We start from the raw sequence: 14,929 nt of genomic DNA on the forward strand, positions 1-14,929 counted from the left end.
TTGTATGAATGTATAGCTCTTCAAGTGTCATATCCGTGGTTTGACGATGATTATTTTCCGGATTAAATGTTTTCTCAAACCTTTATATTTCAAATCGTAAAGGCAATGTGGCATGAATGGACATTTGTCCACTGTGTAAATAACATCATGGTAAAAATGAAAATTGAGAGCGAAAAAGGTTATGCGACTACCTCCGAATTACAAACACACTTGTGTTGATGCACTGTTAAGCTAAGACTCTAGTTGCGCCATGCAGCGATTTTGTCATTCATGATGCTGTGTGACCAGTGAAAACAATTATTACATTCGGTTAACGTACATCGTTCATTTCAAGTATTTTTATTTGTCCCCTCGATGTGTGTGTGTGGTTTTTATCCCCCGAATGACAGTGGTCATTGTGCTCAGTAACTTTGTTTATACGAAAAACTCAACCTAATTATGTTTTTGTTTTCGAGATATGGATACACATGACATTATATCATTTACATTGTCTCTCATCAGAGCGACCTTTCTACACTTTTATAAAGTGTAATTCCGGGTGCAACCGATAAAATTGTTGTTCGACTACTTTTCACTCACCCTTCTCTGTGTTGGCTGAGTGAATCATCCGTGAAAAAAGGACGACGATGCTTAAAACAAAAAGACAGCGGATTTTAATTTGTATCCCAAACAAAAATAATTTTGAGAAATTGAAGCTTTGTTTGAATTGACATTCAAGCGGAAAAAGGAGTACCAGATTAGGGACAAATGAAATTATTTTTAGACTTGAGAGACAATAGGGTCATTTGTCAACGGAAAGGTGAACCGAGAGTTTTTTCGGTGACATTTTGTTAGGTGAAAAGAAAAATTGAAAAATAAACACCAGGCATTACAGTCTGCGAGAGACAAAATAATCCCGACATTTAAATCAGCTGATTTTAATTGAAAGACCTAATTCAATCGAAGCAGCAATGAGTCACGAGCAAAATCACATAAAATGTACGTCAATTATTATTCATTGAATTTAAGTGCTCCCATGCAAACTTCATCCATTTAACATTGGTCAATTTCATGCTGATGAATGCAAAAAATGTTAAATTGAAAGTGAAAATCGGTCGAAAAAGAGAATCGAATAAAAAAAGGGAAAGTCACCGAATCATCGCCAAAAAAAAAAAAACATCCAAGAAGAAGCACATCCGAATATTTCATTCGCAAATTTTCGGTATCACTTAACTTATTTGCTTCGGTTTCACAAACAATGGCATAAACTGATGATGATCGGACCGATTACATTGTATAAAGGAAGAGCGAACGAGAAAAGATGTATAACCGTATATCTATATTATCTGGTCAATTTGTAAAATTACCGTCATCGCCGTTGCTTGTCGTCGTGAACATTTGATGCAAGCGTTTTCCACATCAAGTAATCCGAATTGAGATGTAAGGCTTTGCACAGTGTCGACGTAGCCGAAAAGTGAACGCAATACAACATGACCTAATAGCCGAACATTAATAATCGTGATAATCCTCCCTAAACGCATTCATTTCGATTTTTCGGGTACGTTAATAAAATTGTGTTGTGCAACGAGCTAAATGTGCTCCATTTACAAGTGTAAATCGTGTGTATTTTAGTTGCTAGCATCTATTTCGTTGTGAATTTCCGTGGGTGAGAGTTGAAGATTCTAAAACACAAACGCTCTACATCATAATGATATGATATTTTTCAAACGTGCCCGAACAAAAAGAAAACGAATTCACTCTGGCAAATGCGAATATTCGGAACGGTCAGAAACAGCTCAAGCTGAAAATACAGAGAAAAAAATGTATTTGCTTTTGGTGTGAAGAATGACATGGCAGGATGAATAATCGACGCCTCGAGTCTGTTTTCTGTTTATTGTGACGGCATCGAATGACTTTAGAGAAAAATAGTAAAGTAGTTTTTTCCGACTGCAATTTAACCGTTCAGTCACATCAATCAAAATTCCCAGCTCAGCAAATGCTTAACAATCGAATATAATGACTTTGGCCAACACGATAACAAGCCAAAACAAAGGGATCGACGAACATCCTGCTTTCATAGCAACCATTTCTTATCGCAATGCGTGGTGACGATGACCTATTATAATTGGCCGGTTAATCATGTTTCGTAAAATTTACTCCGCAAAAATCATTCAAAATCGGGTCTGTGACTTATTTGCCATTTTTATTCAAATTTTCCTCTTGAGAATATTTTACAAATTGAATTGAGTAATTTCGGACATTGACTGGCTGATTATTTTTTTACAAAACTTCAATTTGGGTTTAATTGCATTTATAACGAAAAAAAAAATGTCTGGAATTGGTCAACTGATTTAAATTGATTCTTAGTCGACTAAATTCAATTATTTATAGAAAAATTACGCTTAGTTGACTATGGTCACTTATATGCATGTAGATTTTAGTCACAAGGGCATTCATTTTGTAATAATTGGAGCGACAATAAGTTCGTTTGCATTCGAAATTATTTTAACACATTAACTGAAATTAATTTCATCAAACAAAAAAACTGCTTCGCGGTTTCTCATAAAAAAACCGATTATATCACGTCAAAATGTTTAACATATCATTTTTCTGTCTGTAAACGGTTAAAAAGACTTGGATACAACAAATCTGGTGGGAATTCTTCGGTGTTTTTGCCAAAGAAAGTTTTGAGAAAGGTTTTCAACAAATAAAATCTTTCTCTCGTTCGTCGGTTTTCGTGATCGAAACCAAGTTGATTTGATTTGAAAATCGATATTATTGAAAAATTGCTACCGAATTCAGCAAATTGACCAATTAAGTCTTTTGGCAAAGCGCATTCGGCATTTAATAAAGCCCAATTTTCGAATGAACCGCCTTTTAAATCAAAATCCGTAAAATTTATATGATTTCCATCGACGCATTTGTGATTGTGCAAGTGAGTCTTCGATTCTCTCAACTTTTTATGATTTGGCATGAACGGTTGTAGCTCTCTGTTTTTTTTTTTCATCATTTTCAAATCAATTATCATAAATTGATACATATTTATGTGTGTTGTTGGTGCCGTTCAGTTCATCTGCCGATGGGTTCGAATAGCCGCTGGGAAGTCAAACATTGATTTGATGAATGATATATTTTTGTTTGAATGCGAAGCAACAAAAAAAAGAACCAAACGCAAAACATCCAAAATCTACGTAGGAGCGATACAAAAATCACAAACTAAAAACACACTACAGAAACAAAACAACACGAACGCACACAATTTGCGAAGCATTCACCTCACATTCTCTTCGGCTAGTATTTAGAAATCGCCTTTTTCTCTCTGTCTCTCTCTTTTTCGACAGCCGTTTTGTGTGTTTGACTAATAATCAACCTGTGTTCCACCGCAGTGGTTCGTGCAAAACGAACAACCAAATCGAAATATAGAAATTGAGAATATGTGATTCTGTTTTTTTTTGATGTTTCGCGCGCCGTCTTTACATCACGATGAACCATCGAAATCCAAAAAAAAAATAAATCTATACACAGCCTTACCTTATCGTCTCAAGACGATGAAAATTATTAAACACAGCCACGAAGAGAAAAAAAAATGAAGAGCAGAAGAAATTCCAGTAGCACTAAAATTTGATTCGAATCCGAAGCCAGAATGGCTCAGAGTTTTATTTAGCGAATCACGTTAAAAACGATTATATTTATTTAATTTATAATTTTCTTCGTGTGCTGTTTTTTGGCTCTGTGAGTTGATTTTTTTTATCTTGATTTGGCTTCTGTTTTTGGTGTTTTTCGTTATTTATTTATTTTATTTTCATCGTTTGTTGTGTATGCTCTCTCTTTCTTTGCTTTATTTGTCCTTTTATTCAGTCCTTTATCTACACAGAGTCTGTGCATCGCGCGACCTGAATATTATTGAGCACACAAGGTGCAGGTTTTTGATTTCATCGGCGATGTAGCCGAAGATAAAACACCAACAACAACAAAAAAACCAACATTCGCACCATGAATCCATTTGGTTTTGATGCATTCCTGATGGATATTCTCTCTTTACGATACAAATGAAACAGCGTGCAAAACATGCATTTAATCATTTTTTCGTTTGTGTTTATAGTTTTTTTTTTCAAGCGCTTACACTGAGTCTCGATGAAATCGCAAATTTAAGTTTTCTTCCACAAAAGATATAAAAAAAAGTTACGACGTTGCGAAATATTTATGGTGATGATCTGATGAGCTCTGAATTGACAGCGACCGGCCGAGTTCTTTTCTTCAGTTTAGACAGCACCGTGAAAAAACCACGATGGCAAACATTTTTGTAGCCGAAAAAAGGAATGGAATGTTACCCATACGATGGAAAAAAAAGCGTACGACAAAAAGAAATATTTGAAATTACTACCGAAAAATGAATTTAGAAAACCAACTAAAAAATGCCACAGACCAAATAGTTTTAACAGGTTTCTCATCTCCGTCTTAAGGCGAGAGGTTTCATAGCAGCACAACAAATTTCGCTCAATACTACACTATTGCAAAGCGAATGTATTTATGTAATTGCTATTTGACCTACAGGAAGGTCGGATTGGCTTGCGCTCAGAACGTTTACTATTTAATTATAAAAAGAAAAAATACAGCACTCACATCACAAAACAAAAGCCGCCATTCATTCAGGCCGCCGCAACAAAAATCTATATACACATTGAGCACGTCGACTTTTGCTCCAGCCGATAATGAATATTAATTTTGCACTCAACAAAAACCACGTCGCTACTTTTTTTACTTTTTCATTTTAGTGCATCGAAAAACTGAATATTCAGTGTGGAATAGGTTTTTTTTCAATGTTTTGTATTGAAAAAAAAAAAATGTTATACGAAAAGATAAGAGCAATTTCATAGAGAAAAGAGAGTTAAAGCGATTTATTAATGTTGATGATATTAAAACGTTTTGAATTGTATGGTAAGCAAACATTCATTCAATCAGAGAGGTTCTTCATGTAGAACTTGTGTAGAATCATTTGTAAGTTCATTTTGATTGAATGCGTCGAAATGCGAATGAATCGTATTCTCCGAACAGTTGAAACAAATGGACCTTCTAACTTCAATGTATTTTCTTCGATGGATTTCCAACCATAGAACAATCGCGGTGAAAGGCTTTCTAGATTAAGATTTGGAAATTTCGCGTATGTAAAATGAGTCGACTTTTCAGCACACTATTTTTCACTTTTCATTCGGTTTCGACACTGAACATAATTTACCCGTTATACTGCCCAACGCCCTAACGGCCCAACGGCTAAATAAGAAAAATTAATCCTTAAGCAGCGCAACAGCCCAAGGCCCTAACGGATTAATTATGCATTATTATACTACATTTTGCAAGATGTTATAGAGAATTGTTGTATGATTGTTTTGAATTTTTCGAAATTTCGTTTGATCATTATTATGCTCATTTTAGGTAATAATTTAAGTCAAGACTCTGAATTTCAAAATGATTTGAACACATTGGTGACTTTTTCATCTCATTTTAAGAATTAAAGCGATTTATTAGTGTTGATGATATTAGAAAGTTTTGATTTGTATGGCGAACAAACATTCAATCATTCAGCGTGGTTCTTTGTTCGTTTTTATGCAGAAATTGTGTAGAATCATTTATTAGTTCATTTCGATTGAATGCGTCAAAATTCGAATGAATCATCATCGTATTCTTCGGGGACGATGATGGAGGAACGTGCGTCGTTGAGCACGTACAGAGTGCGGCATGCCTCTATGACTATTTGATATGCTATTAAGTTCGATCTTTTACACCTTTTGTATTAAGAGTTCGGCGCAATGTAAAAACAACGGCCCATCAAATAGCAAGATAATGACCAGAGCGCGAGATGCACACCGCCATTCAATCTACTTGATTAGTACCGCAACATTGTTGTTAGGCGGCAAATGCATTTTAAAGTAGCAATTTCCAATGAAAATGAGCATAGAATGTTAGCAATGATTCAAACAACACCATAGAGCATGTGCAATTGATTTTAACAACGATCACCATTCATCGATTTAGCGTATCGAATTACAAACCAATTTCATTTGGCCTTCTGTGTATTTATCCAACGTTATACGCTCGCCCAACAACGGCCACTCTTCGGATTCGACTCAAAGAGAACACTGTTCAACAGAAAGATATATAAATGATGAATGCATTCTTTCTGAAAGAAAAAGATTAGCGCCAAAAATGAATTGACTTACAATAAAGAAATTTTTTTAAGAAAAACGCTCAAAACATTTAGATGCACAGTCAAAGTGATGTTTCCCTTTAAAGTTGTGTTCGATGGTGAAATAATTTCCGGTGTTCTTTCTTGTTGCAATGTATGCTGAAAGGCAAAACACGAAAATGGTGTGAATTGTGCACAATGTAATAACAATATTGAATTTATGGCGCAAAAACGGTCAATTTTATTTTAATTAATCATAATGTGCGCACAGTGGCACCAACCGCGCATACAACACACAAAACCGGTCATTTCAAAATGATTATTATTAAAAGTTACACATTACCGATGTATTCATGTTTTAAAATGCCGACAATTTAATTGATGTGTCAGTGGCTCGAGTATTCAAGTGAGAAAATTGAAGTTTGCATCGTTCGTTCGGAAAACAAGTTTGTGATTGTTATTAGATTGGCTGCATGTGTTGCAGTTCAAATCACTACGATTTGAGCAAAATCGCGCAATTTTTTTCATTCTTCACTTTTGTTTCAGCTATTATATATAAATCATATCTAAGCGCTATTGGCACAGTTTTAGGCCAGACTAGGTGCGATTAGATTGACAGTATTAGGTATTTTATTTACAGATGAACGAAAGCAATCTTTGACGCAATATCTTTGAATGAGATTTATGGTTGTGGTCGATATTGAATCGGAGTGCATCGCGGATATTGTCTCGTTTGGTTTATGCACATAGCCTGGCGGTAAGCGGTAGCTATTTTATGCATGACAAGAGCATTAAAGACGTGTTCAGGTCAATAGTTTTTTCAGGTGGAAAATATACACAAGATGCATACACATGGGAAGAGAATCACTCGGAAAACAACAAATCAAAGCCAAAGCCAATTGAATCGGAAGCACACTCACATACTCTACATGTTCAGTTGTCGACGGCGACAACAATGACGACGACCAGATCAATGGGCACACAAATATTTCATTCATGAAAATCATGAGATTCGTGCGTATACCAGAGTACTTCTGTGTGTAATTCAACTTTTTTTTAACTCATTGCCCTCGAGGAATTCCACTGTTTTTTTTTCTGGTATCATACACATGCTTTTAGTGAAGTGTGCGGTCTACTGGTTAGTGTCAGCCATATATATCCATATGAAAAAAAAACCGACAGCAGCATAACAAAAGAATCATTTTTACATGTAATTTTTGTGTACGTAATATATCATCGGAAGCTCTATGGTGTGTGTATGCCTCAAATCGACTGGAAACGAATTCCGATAAACATTTTTATCCACTTTTTAATCGGCTTGTTCGGAAAAATTGTATTGAACACTGCACGTGAAGAGAGATTTCAGCAGATTATCGTTTCAACTTTGCGACACTTTGCGCGCCGTGAATTGAATCTGTGGGTGTCGCGATGAATACGTGATTATGTGCACCAATCAATCACTTTCAGCATGGATCATTGCTAATTCGCGTGCATATGTTCTACCGTTGGTCGTATTTTTTTTTGTTTCGACTATGAGAACTTTTTCAATAAAATCTCTATCTTAGCCAATGGTGCTATTTCTGCCATTATTTCTTTTTTTATTATTATTTTTTTTAATACTCTTCAGAGAATCACCATCGTAACATGCGTGATGAAAGCAATAAACCAAAGCGTACTGCCACAAATATGCCGAAGCAAGAGAAGACGAACAAAATGCGCTCGTAAGTTTGAAATCGCAAAAATTACAGTGCGTAAATGTAGGGTGATGGCAAACATATAATTTGCTCATTAAAAATTTCTACGCTTTTACTGACTGAAATGAAAAGAAGTCGAGAAAAGAAAGAGTGAGTCGATTTTTTCCACTGGTTCACTGAACCATCTACAGTAGTTCATTTTTTCAAAAAAAAATTGAGTAAAAATTTGATCAGCGGTTTGACGTATACTTTTTTACATATCGACTGGCATCGTTATTTAACGATGAAAATAATATGATGCATTTTGATAGTGTTTTTATGAAGTATTTTAATATAGGCCACACGAATTATGTGATAGTTTAAGTAACAGAGAACACAATCTCAATAATTTAGCAGTTTTGCATTGGCCATGCCGCACATTTCATCTGAAATTTATTCAAATTTTCAGATAATCCATTTAGCGCGCAATAACAACTACAACTTTTAAATGGTTATTCACTTTTTTCGGCTTACAGATTTAATATTATTATCGAATGTATATATATTACTTTTCCGCACACACCTAGTGTGTAAGGTAAAGTATTGGAATCGGTCGAAAAATTAACACCCATAAAAAATGTGTTTTCTGGGTGTTTTTGGGGCCAGGGAACACGAATCTAGCATTTTTTCGATGTCCGAATGTATGTGCGTACCCTGTACCCTGTACCCTGTACCCTGTACGCAAAAATTTGTTAACACGATAACTTTCAAACAAGAAAAGTAATTCAAAATCTGACTTCACAGGATGATTGGGGGTGCCGAGGAATAGAAACCATTAGATTTTGAGCGACTTTGGTTGACAGGGTAAAGTGTCATGTCTGGTGTGATGCCCATGGCCATCCATGGTAAAAATTCAATTTTTCTTCCAAAAGTGATATTTAATGTATACTTAAACACTCAAAAATGTGTATTGGGGGGTTTTTGGGTACGAGAAAACCGAATATGACGTTAGTTTTGCGATACAATCAACTTTCGAAACACTTTTCATACAAAAAATTCAAAAAATTTGGATTTTTGTATGGAAGCCATGCCTGTATGATATCGTAATGAGCTGAAACTTTGCACAGGTTATTTTTATCACACGAAAATACCATCCCGAGAGTTTGAAGACATTTCAATGCATATTAGGAGTACCTCCTGAACAAAATTTTGGATTTTTCGCTCAAAAACGAAATGTTGTATGGGAAGTGTGCCTTAATATGCATTGAAATTTCTTCAAACTTTCAGAATGTTAACTTTTTGTGAAAAAAATAACCTCTGCAAATTTTCACATGAATACGATATCATATAGGCATGGCTGCGATTTAAAAATTCCCATTTTTAGTAGTTTTTGTATGAAAAGTGCTTCGAAAATTATTTGTATCGTAAAATTAATGTCAGATTCAGTTTTCTCGTGAATTCTTCGAGTAAAAGATTTGTAATAAATGCATGTCGTGGATCACAGTGCGGAAAAGTTCATCTTACGGATGTAAGACATTTTATTTACGAATTTATTTTCATACAGTAGATGTTTATGACTTTTTTTTGCAATGCAAAAAACTGACACAAAATTGTTGAAGCTCGATTTCGAGAACGAAAACAAAATGTGTTTTTTGCGTAAATTAGATGTTGCGCGAAGTAATAATAAAGATGATGGAATTTGTAGGCGGTCATTGACGAGGCAAATATTTTTCAACATTGCTTACAACGGAGAGATGGCAGCAAGGTAAACGACTGCATTTTTCAACCAAAACTTTTACATCACTTGTCTTAAACCTCTATTTCAAAGTTTTTTTGCTCAAACATTTCATTTTCTAAACAGCTTATTTATTGACTTCAATATGTAATTTTGTTTTCGTTTACTTGCCTAACTTTGTACCGAAATGAGATTTTTTTTCGACGAAAGTATACGGTACAATATTGCACACGGTAGCTCAGGGGCAAATCGATGAAAAATTACGTTCGAAATGCATTTTAGTTTTCGAGAGAATGATAGTGCTGACGAAAGACAGAAAATTATATTGCGACATGTGTTGATCTACGAAAAATGCCGGAGATTGTGGTTTTTCTTCATTCGATGCCCATCATTACCCTACGCAATGTGTCTTCAATAAATAGACCCTTTATTTGAATACGACAAACAAAAAAGAACGAAACAGTTTTTTTTCGGTTTTTCTCGAAGTGTTTCACATTGTCAAAATAAATTGCGAAAGATTTTAGATCTGTAGTTATTACGATTAACATCGCACACTACATTTATCTATCGGATTTGGGTGAAAGGCTGTGTGCGGCATATGTTTTTGTTCATTGGCCACACAAAAAAAAATCAACAAAATTACAGAGAGACAGAGTGTGGGAGGTGAAAGATAAAGAATATCACGCATTGGCGTAATTTTGCCGATGTCTGCGAAAAATGTGTGTTTTGCACAAACGCACAAAATACATTAAATTGATTGAAGCTCATTAATTTGATTCATATGAATGCCAGAAAAAATAATAAGTCTAATGTATTGTGGTCGACAGTACTATCCCTCTCTCACATTGGTCAATTTTACAAAAATTTCTGCTTTCGTTTGCAAATTGAAAATCCAAAGTGAAAAATCTTTTACGATTGCTACAAATTATCGAAATGTATTGATTCTCGTTGATAAGAATAAATCTAACGTTTTCTCTTTGTCACAATCTGGTACATAAAAGGAGGGGATCGAAAGTGGAATACATCAAGTCTGTCTTATTACGATGTAATCTGGGCAATTTATTCGATTGAAAGGAAGCCAATTGTGGAATTATGTGTTCGAATGGTCCAAATTAATTTATTGATTAGAAAATCCGTCTGCTTGTGAATGATGAATGTGTGAACACTAGCAGTCCCTCAGCTCACAGCGCATATAACATGGGAAGGGTTCACACGAGACACTCTGATCATGTTTGCATCGATGTGATACATGTTTTTCTTTTCGTTTTGCTAATGTATGTAAAACTACCGATTATATTTTTTATGAGTTTCGATATTCAAATAACGATTTATGACTATGAATGTCGACACGACAAAAAGATAGGAAGAATCGCTCACATAAGAGATTTTGTTTCATTTTTTTTATTCTCTAAATAGTTAATCGAAAAATACAAAGCAACCGTTTCTCTCCTTTTCTTATCGTTGCGTAAGACACTTTCCATGGTACGTATCTTTTCCGTATCTGTTTTAAAAATTTGCAATTCGTTCCATGCAATCATTGCCATTTTATGTGACCAAACCCATTGTGAGTCGAGGAAGCACAGATGAGAAAAAAAACAACAACAACAACTATTCGAAGATGAAAAACCAGAAAGCACAACACTCCCACGCATGCTAGCCAGCTCATAAATCATATAAATCACATAGAAATGTCAATGAATGTTCAATAAATCATCGGGGGATATTTGACCACTCACATATAGAATTCCACCGGGGACCGCATCATGTGTTCGACACTCGGTGTAAGCAAAATTTAACGATTTAACACGATGAAAAGATATGTTGGATATTTCTTAGATGGGGAACCAACCACACAGACACATACACACTTTTAGTATCTCACAAATCATTTCAACAAATATTATCGCGCTGCCACTTACTTCAGCAAGTCATTCGATATTCGGTTGTTTGTTTTGACTCTTTTAAGTACATTTAATTCCATTTTAATGTTCACGTGTAGAAAACTATTTTAAACGAAAATTTCATAGCAATATATATGGAGATTTCACTTTGGCATACAAATACCTTGGCCATTTTACAGCGTTACGAATATGTTGTAGATAATCTGCATGGTGAATAATAAATTGCGGCCATTTGACAACAATGCAATTCCATTGCGAATGGAAATAAATAATAATATGACTTTTTCAACAATGTATAAAAGATGGATCGAAAGTCATCAGAAAATAGCGAAACATGAAAATATAGAATCCAAATTCAAGTGGCGTATGCAATTTCTGCAAAAAAATAAAATAATTATGATGAATTCGAAAACATGTGCTCAATTCTTAATCCTGTTTTATTTCATCATTTTCATTTTGCCACATGAAAATAACAACGACGAAACGCCGTTTCATATTCTGAGAAAGTTCCATCGTTAATCCACTTAAAATTCACCAAGTGATGTCATGTGCGGCTCATCGAAACAAGAGAAGAATATTTCAACAACACAATGTAGCTAACATCAACTCTGACCACAGCACCAGCGTGGTTCTGCATGGTTCTCTTGCGTTGAATGCTGTTGTTGTTTATGCGTATGAGTGTGGGAAAAGCAGCGCAATGAAAGAACCCAATATTATTAATTTATGAATTGTTTTTCCATTTCGAAGCATAATATCTGATCTTGTTACAAAGAAATGTTTTGAATTTTCTCGCTTTGTTTGCTTCAAATCGACTTTTAGTGTGACTTTCAATGTTAAATTCAACGTCAAAATATTCCTGTGTACAACAATTTAAACCAGATAAACAGAGTAATTAAATGACGAATTCACGATGATAATTGATCGATGACTGTGATCTATTGTCGTCCAAAATGAATTCAATGACTCAGTATCAAGTTCAATGAAAAGTGGTCGACAAAATTTACGCATTATCGTAAAATTACTGCCGTTTTTTTTTCATATCCACACTTTTCCATTGTTTTTATGTAGGCAGTTTATGAAGCAAAACAGTTTTTTTCCACTCGTTTAAATTGACACTTTGAATATGTGCCTCAAATCATGTAAATATTTTGATGACTAATATAGAAATGATGTTATTTATAAATCGTATCATATTCAAATTACCAATTTGATAAAAGCGCAAAAAAGGTAATTTAATAAGGGAAGGTCACCCAAGCGGGAAGTGCCTTCTCATCTCGACCATGACCATTTTATTATTGCCGATGTATAAAAGGATTTGAATGAAACGCCAACCATTCAGATCACATTAAATTGTTGTGCAGTAATATTCTGATCATTTGTGAAGTGATTGTGATTTAAAACGAACGATTAAAGACTGAACACTCGACAATTTTATCACATTGAATTATTTAGAACGGTGTATTCCCGGAGAAATTGAACAAAATGTTTTTGAAGGTATGTCAATCTTTTGTCAAACTGTGATTTAAATTCAATTTTCCGAATTTATTCCAAATGTGCTTTCTTATCAATCAGATAATTTTGAGTTTGCTGGTGACCGGTGCAGTTTTAGCGGAAAGTGTACAACAATTTTATAGCCAATCTCAAACATATAATCCATATTCATATTTGAGCGGCTATAACACTGATGGACTTTATTCGGGATATAATACACAGGGTGGACTTTATTCGGGATACGGCTATAATGCATACGGATTGGGAAACTATGGTGGAGTTGGAAGTAGTTATCCCTATTATTCAAGCTATTATCCGTATCCAACATCCTCGTATGCTGTTTACAATCCATATAACTACAATACAAATAACCAAATGCCCAACACAAATGCATACAGTGGTTCTGGTGGCTGGAATGGATTAGTATTTGGAGGCAAAAAGTAAACAAATCGCTTGAACAACTGCACAGTTTTTCTCTGACCCATCGCTCATCGGTTTTTTTATTAATAAACCGAATTTAAAATAAGTGATAACAATATAGACTAAGCATTGTGTTTATTTGTTTAAGAATTCAAAATAAAATTAGATATTACAATAATTAACAACAAATCCCTGGTATAACAGATTCGTTTGATGTATTACAAGCTGGGCCAAGAGATTATGGTCATGAGTTTAATCAAAAACTCCTTACATCGCACATACCTTTCGAATGAACAAACACCGGGAATGATGTTTTCCCGGGAGTTTTTCCATATGTGAATTTGCATATATCTTACAAAAAATAAATACCAAGCGACCATATGTGTGTATGAATTTGTTTGAATGAACAAATAATCAGTGATTTATACCTGTCGTTTTTATGCACATAAAATCTTCTTTTGTCTTTATTTTTCAACTTTCCCTGTTTTCATTTTTGCGGTTCAAGTCTTTCGTATCTTGGTAAGCTAAGCTTACGCAATAGCAACTGGCAAAAGGAGTAAATCTCCTGTTGTGAGATACATACATACATTCCGCATTGTCATGAGTCAGCATATTTGATTTCGATCCAAGAAAATGCAATGAATTTATGGTTCACATGCGAATAAATTTCCGAACAAAATGAAAAGGCGCACCGAATATCCGAAAAGTCCGAAGTTTATCCCAAGCGCAATTATTTCCGCGTAAATATCACCTTGGACACACAATACACCATAGACGGTTTTATTGTCGTGAGTTATCACACAATTTAGCGGGCGACACACCAATTTTCTCAAGTATATACACAAAATAATTTGCTAGCGGAAAAGCATTTACTTCATTATTATCATTTGAATGCGATAAATTGTCGGCGGCTATGCTAAACACAACAACACATTCGAGCAATTTTTCCCGCTCGGAAGTGATTTAACTCTTCGTTTATCGCTCGAAATGGTACATACGAAAAAATTTACATATTTTAGCCATTTACACATATCTTAATACTTATTTCCTTTTCTAAGACAATTCACATTCGAATCGATATAATTCGTTCTTAGATGAACGAGAAAATCATTTGCTGTTGTTTGTGCATTTCATTTTTTTGGTTCTTTCGAGAGAGAGAGAGAGAGAGAGAGAGAGAAACGTCATCCCATGTAAGACGATTAAATCGTGGAATTTATCTCTGGCACATGTTAAAGCATACATATCCGATTTACGATTGTGGTTTACATTTGAGAGAAATCTCAAGCAAGTGGAAAAATTCTTCAATTTTTCATTTTGACATTGTCCTTGTTGAGAATATGTATGGAATAAAAAAAAACACCGAGCAAAAACGAGAGTGAATTGAATGGAAACCGTGCCAAAGAGAGCGCGCCTTCAGAGCATCGTTGTCAGTGATACGGGATAATATATACATCGTAACGATTTGCACAATGTTTGTGCAGATTAATTGACTCAGAGTATGTGCGTGTGTGTACACGACATACAATGCCAGCGGTTGTAAAACCAT

The 14,929-nt window shown here is 34.7% G+C and overlaps 1 protein-coding gene across 1 annotated transcript; it reads left to right on the forward strand.

Annotated features, from left to right (window-relative positions):
* Positions 1-12,833: 12,833 nt before the first annotated feature.
* LOC116342616 (prisilkin-39-like) lies at positions 12,834-13,439 on the forward strand. Its single transcript, XM_031770300.1, has 2 exons — positions 12,834-12,966; positions 13,045-13,439. The coding sequence occupies exons 1-2, from the start codon at positions 12,955-12,957 to the stop codon at positions 13,405-13,407; spliced, it is 375 nt and encodes a 124-aa protein (XP_031626160.1). The 5' UTR covers positions 12,834-12,954; the 3' UTR covers positions 13,408-13,439.
* The last annotated feature ends 1,490 nt before the right edge of the window (positions 13,440-14,929 follow it).

This window comes from Contarinia nasturtii, unplaced genomic scaffold, assembly GCF_009176525.2.
Source record: "Contarinia nasturtii isolate CC-2019 unplaced genomic scaffold, AAFC_CNas_1.1 Cnas_scaffold_864, whole genome shotgun sequence".
In the NCBI taxonomy this organism is placed as follows: Eukaryota; Metazoa; Arthropoda; class Insecta; order Diptera; family Cecidomyiidae; genus Contarinia; species Contarinia nasturtii.